The 19,009-nt window shown below is 39.1% G+C and overlaps 1 protein-coding gene across 1 annotated transcript in view; it reads right to left on the reverse strand.

Annotated features, from left to right (window-relative positions):
• Positions 1-2,100: 2,100 nt before the first annotated feature.
• EFCAB13 (EF-hand calcium binding domain 13) overlaps positions 2,101-19,009 on the reverse strand; it is a gene marked incomplete at its 5' end in the record, with an annotated part of 56,875 nt that continues 39,966 nt past the window's right edge. Inside the window, 9 exons of the mRNA XM_081970637.1 lie at positions 2,101-2,508; positions 3,613-3,711; positions 3,863-4,050; positions 5,644-5,831; positions 11,399-11,516; positions 13,526-13,597; positions 16,323-16,466; positions 18,168-18,244; positions 18,668-18,752. Coding sequence (XP_081826763.1) covers positions 2,218-2,508; positions 3,613-3,711; positions 3,863-4,050; positions 5,644-5,831; positions 11,399-11,516; positions 13,526-13,597; positions 16,323-16,466; positions 18,168-18,244; positions 18,668-18,752 — 1,262 coding nt within the window. The 3' untranslated portion in view covers positions 2,101-2,217. The remainder of the gene's footprint in view (positions 2,509-3,612; positions 3,712-3,862; positions 4,051-5,643; positions 5,832-11,398; positions 11,517-13,525; positions 13,598-16,322; positions 16,467-18,167; positions 18,245-18,667; positions 18,753-19,009) is intronic.

Here is a 19,009-nt window from a genome sequence, read left to right on the forward strand (position 1 = left end):
TGGTTGAATTACTGCTCTATCTCCTCCTTGTTTTAAATTAGTGGTTTTTTTCCCTAAAAGTCACAGCTATTCTGTTTCTCTTTCTCCAATTTCAGGGATGCTGTTCTATTCTGATTATAAAAGTATTTTATCAGAGAAATTAGTCCCTGGTATAAATGTCAATTTGTCCTTCAGAATTGCATCATAACTTGGATAAACTCACTCTTCATTTTATATGGATATTTCTGGAATGAAGTTTAAATATATATATCCAACTATTGAATGCTTTTTATTTACATCTTCTGTTTTGTTAAATCACCTAGATGTCCTAGAATGGAATGATGTGCCCTAATTATGCTGTTCAATAACACACTGTATTTTCAAATATGATATTCTCTATCTAGCCATAGTTAGTTCCTTGTCAGATATAATTGCATCATTACAATAGCTTTTCTCCTTATCAAAAATGGAACCTTCTTCCACTTGAACCCGTCGTCTTATTGACATCATTAATTTCTTTTTTGAGTCCTACTTCTGCCCTTCAACTTTGAAATATGAATTGTATTTTGAGGGCATAGATGCTCCATGTCTTCTTCAATATTTCTCCAGTCTGTTCCACTGTTTTTGCTATGGCCCTGTTTAATTAGCATATTGTATCCCCCCCACCCCCTTGAGGTTGAAAAACAGCCTATACATGCTTTATAGCAAAGCCTTAGATATGAACAAGTTCACACAGGCAACTACAAAAGTACTTCAGATTAAAGGTAAAGATAAAGGTTCCCTTCACACATATATGCTAGTTGCTCCAACTCTAGGGGGCAGTGCTCATCTCCGTTTCAAAGCCAAAGAGCCAGCGCTGTCTGAAGATGTCTCCGTGGTCATGTGGCAGGAATGACTAAATGCCAAAGGTGCATGGGGCGCTATTACCTTCCCACCAAAGGTGGTTCCTATTTTTCTATTTGCATTTTTACATGCTTTCGAACTACTAGGTTGGCAGAAGCTGGGACAAGTATCGGAAACTTACTCTATTATGCAGCACTAGGGATTCGAATCTTCTGATCGACAAGCTCAGCGTCTTAGCCACTGAGCCACTGTGTCCCCAGATCAGAGATGTGCAAAATATTTGTGCACAATTAGATACATAGGACAGTTGATTTGGAAGGGTGGGGGGTCCTTCTGAGACAGAAATGTGTGTTCCAGCTATTTTGATCTATGCACAGGATGAAGTAGGGCTGTTTTGTTATAGATATGGTCTGAAATGGTTTAGGGAAACCAAACATTAACAGCCCTGGTAATTGAGGGGAAGGAGGGAAGGATAGAAAAGATCTGGGAAGTCAGGATGGAGAGAGTATAATGGAACATGCCAGTTTGGGAGTCCAAACTCCCAAACATTATGATGTAGAGAACATTGAGATGTAAGACCCATTGCTGTGAGAACTAAGAATGAAGTGGTAGGAAGATAAGTGAATGAGAAAATGGACTATTGGACCTATGTCATACTGCTTTTTTGGCAGTGATGGCAGAATTGGCTGAGAAAAGACAGGGAAAAAAACTGCTGGGAAGGCTGAGGGGACCACAGCATATTTGCTTAGCCTTGCCATACTTACTTAATGAAATCCCTCCCACTGGGTTTTAACTAAAACATGGAATAATAAAAAGGTTGAGAGTTTAAAACAAATCACATTTCTCCTTTACGCCCTCCCTTGAAGGACATATTAATACATTGTTGGTTTTGCACATTGAATAAAGCCATAATACAGTTAACTTTGTAGAACTTTTTTTTTTTGTAGAACTAGTTAAATGCTTTCATGCAATGTGTAAACTGCAGTTTACCTCCCGATGGAACTCATTCCTGGAGAAACATGGTTATTGCTGTAAGTTAATTGTTAAAGTTTGAAAAAGAAAGAAAAGGATTGTCAGGGGACTAGAATGTCTTTAAATGTAGATGTTAAAGAGTTGACTGCTATCCCCAAATCTTTCTTGATTTTCAAGACTGAATATTTTTCTACCGTTTTACTGTCCTTGTGCCTATTAGTGGCACTCAGTAAAAATAAGAATACAAAGATGACAAGAGAGATGGTTTGCCTCTTGAAGCTTAATTTTTCATTGTATTAGCCAGGGTACAAAGTTGAAACCTTGCACTATGTCTCATAGAAAGTGTGACCTGCATACCAGCGTGAGACTGATAGAGGGAATGCATTCACATAAAAGGAGGAGCACTGGTTGCATCATCTGGTGTTACTTCTGACTTCTTTTTGATTTCCCACTAGTACGGATTATTTTATCTACAGGAGTGGCTGCCCGGCCAACACGGTACTGTTTTTTATCATAGGCATGAAGTTCTCGGGGTGACACCAGGTCCTGCAAAACATTCCATGACCAGCTGTATGTGGAGAAGATCTGGTAGAAGCTGGGGTTGTTTGTCTCCAGCCCAATCTCTCCACCACGTAGTCTCTTCCACAGCTTCAGCGTTTTGTTGCGTTCACGGAGAGCCATTACTTTCCGATAGGAGCCTGTCACTTTCTTGACCTGAATAGGAAAGCCAGAGAGTATGGATGGGAGATAAATCATCAGAGTAATCATGCCAAAACTTTAAAAATGATTAATTGGGAAGTGTGATTAATTAGTAAAGGTATAACTCCCAGAATAAATCAGGACATTGGCTGGTGTTATGAGAAGGAGCTTTGAGGAATTTGAGGTTGGCAAATTTCCTCCCACAGCCCTTTATTCTTTGTTTTATATTCTTATAATTAATATCTGATGCCTTTAAGAAAGATATACTGTATATTCCAAACAAAGTAAGATACAGTAAAAAATGGGCATACAAAGTAATATAGAAATGTCTTCTCAATAGTCAGTCAAAGTTAAAAATGCCTACATAGCCATTCTTAAAAGTCTGGAAAATAAAATAGCTGAAAAGAGACTACTTGAAAGTATCAAACAATAAATATCAGACAAACAAAGGCATACAGAAAAAGAAATCAAATGATTACGCCAATGGATGGATTTATTGCTGGATTTTTCCCCCATCCAGGCCCATTAATATTTTTCACCCATATTCCATTAGCACTTCAGCTGCAGGATTATATTTTACATCAGTGATTCTCAATATTGAGATTTTAAGATGGATGAACCAATTTTCAGGATTCCCCAGCCAGCATGAGCTAGTTTCTGAACTTCCCATAAAGATAGTATTATACTGCACACATGCATTATAGTAATTTAATTTAGAAGTTTCCAGGTTACTCTAGGCAACTTACAATAATAACATGGAAGAAAATGAAAGGAGTGCAAACAGAACAGAAGTAAAATAATAAAACAATGAAATAAACAACGAAAAAGAAACAAGAATGCATCAATATGATAACCAGAAAGATAGATGGGTGGAGAGAAAACAGCAAGCAATGGTTAAGTGAACTATGCTATATGTGAGTTTGATATACAAGACCAGCACAGATGGATGTGAAACTCAGAAAGAAAAACTCATACTATATTCCCATTCATATTGTCATTATAGAAAGCAATTACCCATTCCTTAAATCAAAGGTCGCTAACTGATTTTAATTTTAAAATAAGTCAAACTAATTTAATTTGGTCCAGTCCAATAAATAGAACTTGTCTCAAAGAGCTTACTTCTTGTCGGATTGCATTCACGTCGTTTATAGTCAAACGCTTCTGACTTAGCTCTGGAGAGAGAATGAGGGGTGGTGTGGAAGTCTTCATATGTTTGGGCTATGTATAAAAGAAAACAACAAAACAAAATGTATAATGAAGGTTTGTCAAATACTGAGCAGATCAGTATTATATAAATAAACATACGGAAAGGCTACCAGAAGGATTTAATCACTAGATGAAAATAGGCAGAATGGAATTGTATACTCACTATCTGCTTTATCCACCTCTTTTTATGGAGTAAATGGTCTTCAAAGGAGGAGAGGGGCTGCATTTTTCTTTCCACGTCCAGCTTCTGGACATCCTTCATTGGCTTCCCTTTCACCAAGACATCCCGATTAGGGATCAAGGGAAAGATAGGCACTTGATTATAGGGACTCTCTGAAGGGCTAACTTTTGCTAGATAAAGCAAAACACAGTCAAATGTCAGGATGCTCTTAGTGGTAGATCATCAGTACTCATCAATATCCAAACCCCACCCTAGTGAAAAGCAAAGGGAAATGAAGCAGAACACAGCAAAACACAAGAGAAGCAGATGGCCATTGCAAAAAGCCTGGAAGGAAGCAGGACAGCAAATTAGCCTTCCTCACCCACCTCGGCTAAATAGAAATGAATGCATTTCTTTTTCTTTGTGCTGTGCACACAGAATGGTAATGATATAACATATAATGGATGTGGGGTTTTTAAAATGCTTTTCTTCTATACCACGGCTCTGAAATCTTACCCAGCTCTTGTTAGCTATTGGAGGAAAAGCTTTGTAAACACAAGCACAGACATCCAGTATAAACTATGATAAGGCAAAAATGACCAAAAGTGCATTTACAATGCAAACTCAACTTTTATATTTGTGTTCAACATTGCATACAAGAAGTATATTGTTTCTGCAGATATTCTTAATTATTTTCTTTTACTAGATAGCTGAAGTCCTAGGAATTTGGAAAAACCATAGCAAATATCCCTCCAACCAGCAATGGGTGGTGGAACAAAGATGGTATTCAGCAGGTTTTGACCAGTTCTGGAGAACCGGTAGCAGAAATTTTGAGTAGTTTGGAGAACTGGTAAATGCCACCTCTGACTGGTACAAATCAGTGCAAAAGAATAAATAAATTAAATATATTTCCCACCTCCTTACTGTACACTGCAGCTGTTTACAAAAGTAGGAATTCTTTTTAGCACCGAAATAATTTTTAAGAAGTGTGCCTAAAACCTTATCCAATATCAGAATGGTTATTTTGTACTGGAATTAATTTCTTTTGTGGAAGCAGAAAATAAGAGTCTAATCAAATGCTGTGCACTTTCCTCATCCCCATTCCTTATCTGGAAAAATTTTTTCTCAGGGAATGTGGTCACCAATTGTAATATTCTGGGCAACAAAGCATTGTTTGCTTCCTTGCCACCATATGAGCAAAAATCCAACAAATTGATCTTTTACTGCTTTCCTGCTTCTGTTACACAAATGCTCACTCATTAGGATAAAAAAAGGAGAGTAGACAATCCCAGTGTGGGACTAATGCAATGCAAAATCTGTATTTAGCACAGACTGTGCTCTCAAAAGAGTCTTGAAAAGGAAAATTCTTACTCCCTTGCAATGCTATTCCATATGATGCTCAATGTGCCTAGAACTACTTAGCAAAATAGCTTCATAATACCATCTCTGCATCTTCTTTAAAAAAAATCTCTCCCACCCCCTAGTTGTCACTTTTTTCTAGAGTGCTTTTTCACTCATACATACATACATACATACATACATACATACATACATACATACATAATGGTAATAAATCAGCAAGGCATGTTTTTTGTGCAAAAACTCTGAGTTCACTAAATATGTTTAATGCATTTTCTCAATTCCATTACAAAGAAAAACCAGGGAAATTCCATGGTTTAGCTTAGAGATTTAAGGTTATCAGTTCCATTTTTCCAGTGTATGATCCACCAGGTTCTTAACAAATATAGTTCAGCTCTGAAGTTTGCTGCAGTGTGAGTGCTTACCTTGGAGATTTGCCACATATGATTCCAGTTCCTTTTCATTCATGATGCAGATGCGGGCAGCACCAGCAAAGGCAGCAATAGGGGAAGAATGGCTTCTGGGCAACCTTTCTTTATCAGATTGGTGTTGATCCTGTTTGGCCTGCGAAGCTTTCTTGCCCGTAAAGTCCAGGAACTTTTGGCGATAATAGCTAGAAAATAAGACAAGGAAAAATTAAAGTGAGCATTAAATAAACCTGAGGAAGACTTATAAGTATAAGATGGTTAAACCATTTGCTTTTTTCCTTGTTGGCAGAGTTTTCCCTGTCTTTTTAAATCTTAGCCCATCCATCATTCTCTGTAATGATATTCTGTGCAACTAACCTTTTCTCTCTTTTGAGAGAGAAAAAAACAATATTTTCCGCTCGCCATCTTTTGCAGCATTTTTAAAAATCCAGTGCCTTCATCCTGCAACCATCCTTTTTATATATCATATCAGCATGATTGCATGCATTTTACGGATAGTCCTCAACTTATGACCACAACTGAGAACAGGATTTTTATTGTTAATCAAGGAAATTGTTAAATGAGTTAGATCTAATTTATGACTTTTTTGCCATGTTGTTTTAAGCCAGGGGTGTCCAAACCTGGAAACTTTAAGACTTGTGGACTTCAATTCCCAGAATTCCCCAGCCAGCCATGCTGGCTGGGGAATTCTGGGTGTTGAAGTCCACAAGTCTTGAAGTTCCCAAGTTTGGACACCCCTGTTTTAAGCAAATCACTTGCAGTTATTAATAACATGATTGTTAAGTGAATCTGGCTTCCCCACATTGACTGCTTGTTGGAGGCCATCTGGAAAGGCTGCAAATGGCAATCACGTGATCCTGGGACATTGCAACTATTGTAAATATATATTGGTTGCCGATGTGTATGTGAATTTTGATTTGACCATGAAGATGTTGCAACGGTTGTAAGTGCAAGTACCAATTGTACGTCACTTTTTCCAGTGTTGTTGTATCTTCAAATGATTACCAAATGAATGGTTGTAAGTCAAGGGCTACCTGAATAACATAATGCCGTTCATCAGATTCATTGCTATTGTAGCATAACTTTCTTTACTTGTAAGACAAATGTTTTGCCTTGTGCTTTCTCATTAAGCTGCGGATTTAACTTATTTTATTTCATGCTTGGGAAACTTCCTTTAATAGCTATGTTTTGTTCTGCTGCCACAGAAATAAAGCAGAAGGTGGTACAGAAATAACTTTATTTATTTATTTATTTTGCTTTCAATTTCTTTGCATTAACATTTTGTAGAATATTGCTAAAATACGACCCCAAAACATGGTCCCACTAAAACCTGAGAGTCCCTTGACTTTTGCTGCTGCTCTTTTGCTCAATAGTAGGCTGGCCTGTAATAAAGCTCACTTCATCTAGGGTCAGATTGTGAATGATAAGGCTGACATAGTATACATTATCAAGACCTGGATAGGTATGTGATGAGGGTATACCCTCTCTCTCAGAAATATGCTCCCCTCCGGGTGTTGAATATGGAGTGGGAGTGGTGGTGTGGCTGCTTTTATTCAAAAGTCTCTAGTGGCCTACTACGTACATGCATAGCTGGATGTAAAGCTTTTTGTGAAGCAGGGTCATAGGGATCTTGCTGCCTATCTACTTTTCTCCCTGTGGGCCAGCTAAGCCCTGCCTGAGCTCCTAGATTCATGGAGTTGATTGTGATATTCCCCAGACTGGTGGTGCTTCAAACAGTCTTGTGAGCCCAGAAACAGAGGTGGCCTGGAAATTCATAGCTGTCATGGTGGCCCTGGATCTGGACCAACTTATTGACAGTCCAACTCATACAGGGTACAACACATTGGATCTGATGTTTGTTGCAGGCCAATGGCAAGGTGCCCATAATCCTCCTGCAGGGTGTCCGAATCAGTCGTCAAATCCACTGACACTCTGCAGTGTCAATGCACTCCACAAGACGCGCGAAAGAATACACGCGTACATCACGAGGCTGCAGAGGCCGCGAGCTCAGAAGGCGAGTAAGATGACAGTTGCCGCATGTGCAGTAGCTGCGCCCAGCCGGTGCGCAAATTCAAACCGCATCTTCCATCTTGCGCTAGCTGTGGAGAAGACCATGCAAGATTGGCTTGCCATTTCCATGACACTACCTGCCAGCGCTGCAAGTGAAAGGGGCACATCGCCAAGGTATGCCGGAGCGAACTCCATGCTATTACCTGGTAGCCAAGAAGTGCACTAAACTGCCAGGAAAGGTCCAACCAAGGGGCCTGGCAGAAGCCACCATGACACTCAGAGGGCAACACTAGAGTCACCTACCACACCTTAATCGGTCAAGACCACACCAAGAGGCCAAAAAAGCTGAAGGTCACAGTCCTCATCGAGGACTCTCAATATGAAATGGAGATCGACACCGGGTCATCACTGACCATCATGCCGTGGTTGACCCTCAAGCAGGCTATCCCTAGCCTGAAGAAACAGTATCTACGCACTCCTGACATACGCCTTCGCGATTACCAGGGGAACCGGGTCCCCATTGTGGGCCAAGGCACCTTCCGGGTGAAATTCAAGCATTTCAGCAACCAACTCCCGGTGGCGGTGGTCAGCGGCAATCTGCAAAGCTGCCTGGGGCTTGACTGGTTTGAAGCCCTAAGCTTAGAAGGGACCGGTTTCAACACCTTGAAAAACGAAGGCACCAAAGCCATCTTTAAGGAGTTCGAGGACGTCTTCAGAACCGGTTTGGGTAAGTATGTGGGGACTCCAGTCTCCTTTAATTTGGACCCCAATATAGCCCCCATAAGGCTAAAACCCAGGAGAGTACCTTTTGCTCTCGTCCCAAAAATTGATAGGGAAATTGACAAGCTCGTAGGTCAGGGAATCCTAGAGCCAGTTGATCACGCACGCTGGAAGACCCTTATAGTGACACCTGTCAAATCTGACGGGTCTGTCCGCATCTGCATGGACTACAAATGCACAATCAATAAAGCATTGCAACAAAGTGCTTACCCTGTACCCATTGTACAGCATCTACTACATTCTTTAGGCCCAGGAAATTTTTTTTGCTAAATTGGACATCGTGCAGGCATACCAACAATTGCCTGTAGATGGCGCTATGGTGGAGGCCCAAACCATTGTGACACACAGGGGTGCATTCAAATGTCACCGCCTGCAATTCAGTGTTAGTATCGCCCCAGGATTGTTCCAAAGCATCATGGAACAGCTTTTGCAGGGGATTCCAGGAGTCGTCCCCTATTTCGATGACATCTTGATATTGGCTGCAAATGAGGCACAACTTTTCAAATGTTTGTGAACAGTTTTGACTAGAATTCGAGACAAAGGCCTCCATCTCAAAAAAGAAAAATGCCAAATTAATGTGCCAAGGGTTGAATTCTTACAGTACCTAATCGACGGTTCTGGGATTCACCCAACCACCCCAAAAATTCAAGCAATCAAACCGAGTTGCAGGCATTCCTCGGGCTCCTTAATTTCTACAGTGCCACCATTGCTGAGCCTTTACACCGTCTCCTGGCAAAGAACACGAAGTGGTCCTGGGGCAGAGCTGAAGCTGCAGCATTTGCTGCAGTAAAAAGACTCCTGTCAGCAGACACTTTTCTAGTACAATACAGCCAGACCCTGCCATTGGTGCTGACCTGCGACGCTTCTCCGTTCAGCATCGGTGCCATCCTTAGCCATTGCATGCCTAGTGGAACTGAGGGTCCCATAGCCTTTTACTTTAGGACCTTGTCCGCTGCTGAGCGGAACTACAGCCAGCTGGACCATGAGTTTTTCCACCCAAACTGCACATTGCAGTATTAGAGGCTTTACACGTAGGGCATCCTGGAATTGTCAGGATCAAGTCTTTGGCTAGGAGTTACGTGTGGTGGCCCAGCATGGACAGGGAGATTGAAGAATGGGTGGCTACCTGCACAACATGTCAGGAGTCCAGACCAGCTCCCCCAGAGGCACCCGCTAAGGAGTGGGAGCGTCCTCAAGCACCGTGGTCTAGGATGCACATTGACTTTGCTGGCCCAGTTCATGGCCAGACAGTCCATAGTTGTGGACGCCTACTCGAAATGGCTAGAGGTAGTCCTGATGACCTCCACTACGGCAGAAGCGGTCATCAAGGTACTACAGAGACTTTTCTCCACGCACGGCCTGCCTGACGTCTTGGTCTCTGACAATGGGCCCTAATTCACGGCCATGCAATTTGAGACCTTCCTAGCAGCTCAGGACATCAGGCATGCCCTGTTCGCGCCTTTCCATCCGGCTTCCAATGGTCAGGCAGAGAGAATGGTGAGATCTGCAAAAGAGGCCCTCACTAAGATGGGCCTGAGAGATTGGCAAACACGGGTTGACCACTATTTACTAATTCAGCATATCACACCCAGTGCCACTACAGGGAGAAGCTCCTCCAAGCTTCTCATGGGTCAGCGGCTTAGGTCCCACTTAGACCGGCTACACCCAAACTATTCTGCCGCATCGCCCCCTGACTCCATGAGCAAAATTCAGAACTTTAGTGTAGAGTTTACGCCCACAACTACGCCGGGGGAACTCTGTGGATTCCTACTTTTGTGATGTGTGTTTTTAATGTTGTACACCGCCCTGAGTCCTTTTGGAGAAGGGCGGCATATAAATCCAAATAAACCTAAACCTAAACCTAAACCTGCCACAGTGATAGGCATCACCGGGCCTCACTCTTATCTTGTAGAGCTCGATGACGGTTGGAATTGGAGGAGGCACATTGACCAACTCCGTGGCCACCTTTCCAACTCCACTCTTAGACAACCAGAGGTAACTCCTGCATGAGTTAGCCAAAGCCCTACCCAAATGGAGCAAACACTCACTCCTTCCACAGGCAGCTCAAGCCCAAGGGTACCGGGAAACTTATCTGGTTATGTTGCAGGCCCGCAGCAAACTCTGAGCGAACCGGCTCTAGAAGCTCCAGCCGCGGCCTGTGAAAGGTTCCAAGAGCTTCCACCAAGTGGAGCTGCGGAGCAAACAGGTCCATTTGACCTGTCCAAAGAACACCCTCCGACTGAACTGCGCAGGTCTGGCAGAGCTACCCAAAAGCCCGCCTACCTGTGTGACTACATAACGAGTCAGATTATTCCATCCAAGAGGGGAGGGGTGTTAGATATTTGTTCTAACTACAGTGGTTTCCACCAAGATCCTCTTTTCCGGCGGGAACATAGGTTTAATCCTATTGGTTGAAGGGTCTGACAGCTCCCTATAAAAGGGCTCCTGTCAGACTCAACTTTCCCTGGATTGTTCTTACTTGTTGTACTTTAATAAAGAGCTGTTATTGCCTTTAGCCTTGTGTGCCTTTCCATTACCCGATCTAACAAAATCCTCCTAAATTCTTTTTTTCGTTTTTACAGTTTTTCATTAAACCTTTTCTAATAAAAAGATTGCTAGATAATTTACATTAGCTTTGATTGTAAAAAAAAAAAGATTCCCATTGAAATAGTTTTGTATAATTGAGAAGATTTCCAAATTACTGTAAGAATAAAATATGAACCAGATTCAAATCATTTTTCCATTTTTTGTCTTTGGGAGAACCCCAGTCTAAATTGTTGTTAGTAAAGATATTAATAACTAACGGATTACTCCATACCCTTAAAATTTAACAAATTTCTTTTTGAACCCTTTTGTAAGAACAAATGTGTCTCTGGGTTCATATAAACACGCAAGGAACAATATGTGAATCAGTCTATGTTTTTGTGCACATGCAGTATTCTTAGGATCTCCTCTTGCTCACCTGACAATAGCCGTAGTAGCATTTCTTGGCAATTTAGAAGATTCCACCAGCTTTGACAAGAGCTCAAAGAACAAGATTCCTCGGGCATCAACAGTCTCTTTGTCATCTTTCTTAGGGGCTGATGGGAAATAGAAGATTTATGTCAAGAAATTGCCAGAGTGGAAAAAGAGAAGGCTAAAAACATTGCAGAAGGGCTGGTGGCATAAGACTCCCCTCATCTGGGAACACAAATCTTTTCTTCAGAGAAGCATGGAAAGTCCTAATTCCTGAGTCAACTCACAATTCTTTCTAAAAGCTAAAGGGAATCTTTTTTTTAATTCATCCCTGGATAATTACTGGGAATAAAATTCAACTATGAAGCAGTTTCCGTTCAGTTAGATCTTTTAATAGATTTTTGGGGTATGTTTTTTATTTTATTTTAAAATATTTATCAACATCAATTAATGAACAGTTTGGCATCTGGGTATCATTCATTTTGATACAAATAACAATAATAACAATAATATTTATTGCATTAGTCAACTTTTGTAATCTTAGTGTTAATACATGTTTGTATGAAAATATAATCATTCATTATTCAGTTGTTCAGAATTTCAGTGTGCCATTCTAATGCCAATCACAACATTATTTCATCATACAGGTTATTACTTTTATTCTATTATATAAAAATGTATATACTAATATTCTCTCTACTTTTTATTTCTACCTCTATGCCAGCTTCTGGTTAGGCCATCTTTACTAGTCCTAGTGTTGATACACACATGTTTATATTGAAATATAGAGTTAGAATTTAAATTCTAAATTACCTTCTAAATATAGTCCTTCGTTGTTTAGTTGTTCAATGTTTCAATATGCCATTCTAGTGCCATTCACCATATTATTTAAACATACATAATAATACTATCTTTCAACCTCTAATCTTTCTGTCTAGCTATTGCTTTTATTCTATTATATAAAAATGTGCTTTCAGCTATTTATAAAAAGAAAGGTGGGGTAAAAATCTAATAAATAAATAAATATTAAGTACAAATATTTCTGACCCCCACTCTTCTGTTACTGTATTTTTTGGAGTATAAGATGCACCTTTTTCCCTCAAAAAAGAGGGTGAAAGTCTTATAAAATGAATACAGCATTTTTCGCCTCCTGAAACCCTGCATGCCCCTTTTTTGACAAAAAAAACAGGCCTATTTTTATGGTCTGCAGAGTGCTATTTTTTTTTTTAAAAAAATGCCTCTTCAAAATCTTGGCGCGTGTTATACTCCAGTGCGTCTTATACTCTGAAAAATATGGTATTTCAAGTAGAAATGTACATGTTGCTTTGGGTTGCTTAGTTAACCTCTATTATATTACCTATTTAATAATTTAATCTATTATTTTTCAAATTATCTTCTGTCCTAATACAAAATTCTGTTATTTGGTTAAACCAGTAATCAATTGAAAGCTCTGCATATTTTCCAACAGTTTGTCATGGAATTAACTTTTCTTTTTCTTTTGTAAAGGAAATATTAATTTGGTAGTCAGCAGGGAAAGTAATATTATTTTTCACTTATGCTATTTATTTGTTTTAAATTATATTACATTTCTTTAAAAAACCTGTTCCAAATATTTTTTCGCCCCTTTATATTTTCATTAATATGGACAAATATATCAATTTTGCATCTGCTTTTATTTTTGCTAACTCAAATTTAAATATCCCAATTTATGCAAATTTGTGTGGTTGCTACTGAGTTTTTAATCCGTATTTTTTAAAAATCAGAATTATATATAAAATTATACTGAAGCCTTGTTCATTACATGTATTTTTAGAGTTATTCTCTTTGTTACTCATTATATGATCAATGAATATATTAACTGGACTGAGCACTATTACTGATTCATATCAGGACCACTAAAGCTTAGTTCCTGTAATACATGCTAATGAGAGGGAGAGAGAAAGAAAGAGAGAGGGGGGGGAGTGAGGGGGGGAGAGAGGGAGAGAGATGGTAAGCTTGTCTTGCCATTGCTTAGCAACGTCATCCCGTTGTATGAAATACTACAGGCAATTTCGCATGGGAAACGCAAGATGCATAATCTATATGGGAAATAAGGGATCTGTCCTACTAATAAGAAAGTTGTTTTTCTTCTCACCTACGGCCTGGATGAATCGCTTGGTATCTGTGATGATGTTGAGGAAATCTGTGAAATTTACTTTTCCATCTCCTAAAAAACAGTTCCCACAAATGGCAGGAAAATTAAGAACAATCAGTTAGTAAGCTAGACTGAAAGGAGCTACTTCCAATTATGCCTTATTCTTACTTCAGGTGGAAACGCCACAATCTTGTTTGAACTGTAAAGGTAGCCTTTGACTTGCAATCATCCGTGCAGTGATCATTCAAAGTTACAATGGAACTGAAAATAGTGATGATTGTTGCAGTGTCCTTGAGGCCACATGATTGCTATCAATACAGTGGGCAAACCAGCTTACCCTTATGATAGTTGCAGCATCCCAGGGTCACCATGTCATCACCGATTAAGACCTTCCCAACTGGCTTTTGACAAGCAAAGTCAATGGGGACGCCGACAGGGATTGCAAGTCATGACCACCTGATGTCTTGCTTAGTGATTCATTTCATGACCATGGCAAAACCGGTCACAAAATTGGGTATGGTCACATGATGCCTTGCTTGATAACTGTACCACTTAATGACTAATTTTCCAGGCCACTTTGTGGTTATAAACCAAGGATTATCTATACACTTCTGTTCATTCATTATTCCTGTGTATACTGGAATAAGAGTTCTGATTGTAATCCAAAGATGTGCTGGGTTTGGCTCATACCAGTTTGCAAGAGCTGATTATGATTTTTGGAATTTTGCATGCTGATTAAGAGCAGAACTCGTGTGTGTCAGTCAACTGTTTGGCAGCTAGTGATACAACATGGCAGTGTCAATGAAGACATGGAAATTTTTTGGATTGGGGAGAAAGAATCAATTGTGAAGCATTTATCAATATGCCACTCTTCTAAACTGTTTTATCCACCAGAATATGAAGAGACTGAAAGTGCATTTTATCTAATGCCTTATTTTCAGTTATAGCCAGCCTGTTGCTCCTGAACAATGGTGGGATTCAGCCAGTTTGCACCTATTCGGGAGAACCGGTTGTTAACTTTCTAAGTAGTTTGGAGAACTGGTTGTTGGAAGAAATCTCATTTACAAGGCTAACCTGTAAGTAAGGCAGGAAGGAAACATTCTGGTATTGTTTCTAGCCTAATCTCTATTGCCCTGCTTACAGAAACTGCCTCACTGATTAACCCTTATTACATTGTAACAGTTAAGGCGAAGCACCCATCGACCTGAGTGACATTGAGTTGGCCATGCTTACCTAGTCACATGACCACCAAGCCCCGCCTACCCAGCTGGTCATTTGGACAGAGAACCGGTTGTTAAATTATTTGAATCCTACCACTGCTCCTGAGAAGCCAACATACAGCCTATAAGGGCAAAGAGCTTCATTTGTTATTTGTGTCCAGCAAGAAATGGGAGGTGGGGGCGAAGAGCAACTTAATAGTTGTAAAGTAGAGCAAAAAAACAGGCAGCTTTCTGCAAGGAATGTAGGGAATGATCTGACTGCATCAGCTCTAGAATGTAGTTTGGACTAGGAAATTGGCTCCATAGGAAGAAGTATAGACTTTATAAATTGTTGGAATAGGAAAAACTATAGAACTGTAGGGCTAGACTACAGAGACAGAATCTTGTAAGTCTGCTTGTGTTTCTCCTCTCCAACCTCAAAAAGTCAGGGAAGAGTCAGCCTGAATCTCTTCCTAAAACTATCTTCCTTCCCAGGACTTCAAGGCCACCTTCCTGATTCTCTATAAATAGTGAGTCTAAGGATGAGTAGAGTGGGAATATGCTTCCCAAAACCAAGATGTAAAACTACAGTAGTTGTCGAATTATGACCACAATTGAGCCCAAAATTTCTGTTGCTAAGTGAGAAATTTGCCCCATTTTACAACTTTTCTTGCCATTATTAAGCTAATTACTGTCATTCTTAATTTAGTCACATGGTTGTTAAGTGAATTGGCTTCCACATTGACTTTGCTTGACAGAAGGTTGTAAAAGGTGACTCCGGGGCACTGCGACCATCACAAGTAAGAGTCAGTTGCCAAGATACGAATTTTGATTATGTGAGGCTGCAATGTGAAAAATGGTCATAAGTCACTTTTTTCAGAGCCATTGTAGCTTCGAATGGTCACTAAATGAACTGTTGTAAGTCAAGGACTACTTGTATGTGCAAGGTGTCTGAATTTTAGCTTTGTACAAATTTTGAACTCTTACTGAGAACTGGTATTTCTCCCCAACTCACAGGCACCCGTTGTATATAAGACATTAAGCACATAAGAAAAAGGGAATTGTTACTTGTTTAGTGACTTCCTCATTCACCAACTGTTCAGTTACAATAATGCAGAAAAATGAATTTTACAACCAATGTCAGATCTTTGTAGCAGCTATTAATCACATGACTGCTGTTATAGTCAATATGTGTTATCCTGTGCCTATTTTCTCCTCCATGCAAAGCAAAAAGTTGGAAAGAGAGTGTAAGCAGGTAGATAGTAGAGAATACATTGGGCTGTTTGCATAGTGTGCTCATGCACCTCATATAATGAAATTAAATGCTATCTTCAGTGTACATTATAACTATAAAAATAAAACACACATCCTTCACATTCTATACAATTGAATTGAAAACCCCGATATTACATTAATATTGCACTATACAGTAGATTTATATAGATTTATAAATTTACACTATATAGTAAATTTTATCACTTTCAAGCCAGAAAACAGTTATGGTGATGTAATTTTCCACGTAGTAATTGTTTTGCTAAACAATGGCATTGTTGGTACTAATTATCACCACAAATTAAGGCTTATTGCTATGCACTTACCATCCGTGTCAGCATATATCAGTTCGTCAAGAACTTCCTCATCTGTTAAGTTGATTCCTAAACTATGGGCTGTGGACTCTAGGGCCGCCTGATCAATTATGCCATCAAGATCCTTTTTGAATGTATCATAAGCTGTACGGAAGGCTATGCAGAGATACAGAGTGAGAGAGAGAAAAAGTAGGAGGTGAGACTCAGGAGAAGTGGAAGCAAGAAAGATCAGGTACCTGCTCACCAGCCTTTTACTATGAATGTACCCTCTCCTTGCATTTGATTCCTGGTAAATCCCATTATTGTCTTATACTTTGGGAATTAATAGACTAAAGAGAGGATTGGCCAGCTTGATGTGTTCCCTTCCATCATGCTGGACCAGTTAACTTAATTGTCAGCCATAATTTCTGGGAACGATGGGAAATAATGATTAATGCATTTGGAGGGCATAAAATAGCACTGGATGATTTAAAATAAATATGCTTCCCTGCTTTCCACAGAATTTTAAATGTAGTTATTTTCTATATTTGTATTTCATACAACCAAATTGCATATCCTCTAACTCCAGTCCCTAATTCTGGAAACTGTTTTATGAAAAACTTGGCAGTTTCTTCTCTAAAGCTGCTACCCAATTTGATGCTTGCAACCAAAGATCAGTTCCTGTTGTTGTAAATTGGGAAGATCATTCTACTAGATCAGTGGTTCTCAACCTTTTCTTCACCACATACCCCCCCTTCTTTAAATACTTTTTATAGCCATGGAGCCATGACCATGGACTACCAAGACTTAACTCAACATTTAAATCATACATCTGATTTCAAGACGATCCCTGTGGGAACATTGTAGCCCTCCAGGAGTCGATGGACTGCAGGTTGAGAACCCCTGAATCAGAATATTAATTAATTAATTAATCAGATGTATATTGCTGCCCATCTTATGGAAGGAGACTCTGGGAAGGGTACAACAATCCAATAAAACAGTAAAATAAATAAAACAATTATAATTTTAATTATTATATAATGATTATTAGAAAAACAATAGAAACAAAAAAGTAAAAACAGATTACTTTTTAAAAAGAAGTTGTAATATTATAGCAGGTTACTGAAGGTGCTTTAGAGATCAAGGCACTTTAAAAAGTGCATGGCCAGAAAAAGCAAAAGATTTGTAACAACATAACATCATAGCACAATATGAAATATCATTATTTATATATTTTCTTATTTGGACACTGATTTCTTACAGTAGACATTAAAGTATCATCATGCATTTTTCTGAGGATTATGAAGATTGAACATAATACAATTGCAGTATAAGTTAACCACCAAAACCTTTGATAAAATCTATGAAAAACAGCAGTATTATTTTTACAATAATACAAACCTTAAATGTTTCTATTTTATGCTTGGAACCTCTAAGTAAAAACTCTTCCCCACAAAACAATTCTCATGAAGAAGGCAGATTTAAATTAAGTGTGTAAGTTAAGAGGACAAGATTAATGATAAAATTATTACATCTTTCAGACACATTCTTCACAAACCAGTGGTGGGCTGATAACAGTTCTGACTGGTCCGGGTGAATCGGTAGTTGCGATCCTTAGGTGGCCCCGCCCACCCTCACAGTGCTGTGCTGCCCTAATTAGCCATGTTTTTGAAGTTGCACGCATGCAAGAAAGGCGGTGCGTGAGTGAAATGCATGCGTGGATGGTGTGCAAGCAAAGTAAGCTTGTACATGTACGCGCTCACATTTTTAGTGCTGGGCAAACTGGTTGTTGATTTATGTGCTGCCCACCTCTGTCACAAAGTATATACAGGGCCTTGATAAGATTCAAGTTATATGATTTCTAAGCAAGATAAATACCTTCTAGCTGTTGCTTACTCAGCTTCTTTACTGCTTTGGAATTGACCTGTTCATTGAAAGTCACAGAAGGGAAAACCCTGTCCAAATAAAAAAATAAACAAACAAACAATACTGATTAATTAATAAACAATACTGATTAATTTCCAAGAACTCCACTGTTTTTATGAAAAAGGGAAAAATACTGGATGCAAAATGCAGATGTTTCTGGAAAAAAACTATTGAGTGCAGTCATTATTAGTGATCAGCAATGTAAGAAAAGCATTTGCTCAATTATGATTAAAGTTATTAAAGAAAGACTGATTCATTGAAAGTTCATTTCATAATAAAATATTAGTATGTTATCTGAATATTGATTTGCATATTCCAAAATAATATGGGAGATAAATAATATGATTAAGCAACAAATAACCTTTTTAAATTCACTCCAGCCCTGAAAACCCACTACTTAATCACCAAAGCTTCAGTGACAGAAGAAATCAGATGGATAAATCTTGCTCTACCTGTTTGGTGTTTGGAAAAATGACCTCTCCCCCATTCTGGGTAATTTGAACATCTTTGCATCTGGCATTTTATTTGGATATGTTCCTATGAAGAAAAGAGAATACATCTACTGTCAGGACCAACAATTCTCTTCTTGTTATTGAATCATTGCTAATTTCTTTGGGCTGAGTCAGTTCTTTCTACCACAATGTCATCTTTATAGATTTATTACAATTAGATGATTTTAAAAGCAGAAAAAGGCAAGAATACCAAATAATGCATATGAATTCTTATTTGAGTCTTTCTCTAGGAGACTTGAGAATTGTAATTTTGAGAATGCATCCTTTGTCAGATTACGATAT

This window comes from Natrix helvetica (genome assembly GCF_964273705.1).
Source record: "Natrix helvetica genome assembly, chromosome: Z".
Classification (NCBI taxonomy): Eukaryota; Metazoa; Chordata; class Lepidosauria; order Squamata; family Natricidae; genus Natrix; species Natrix helvetica.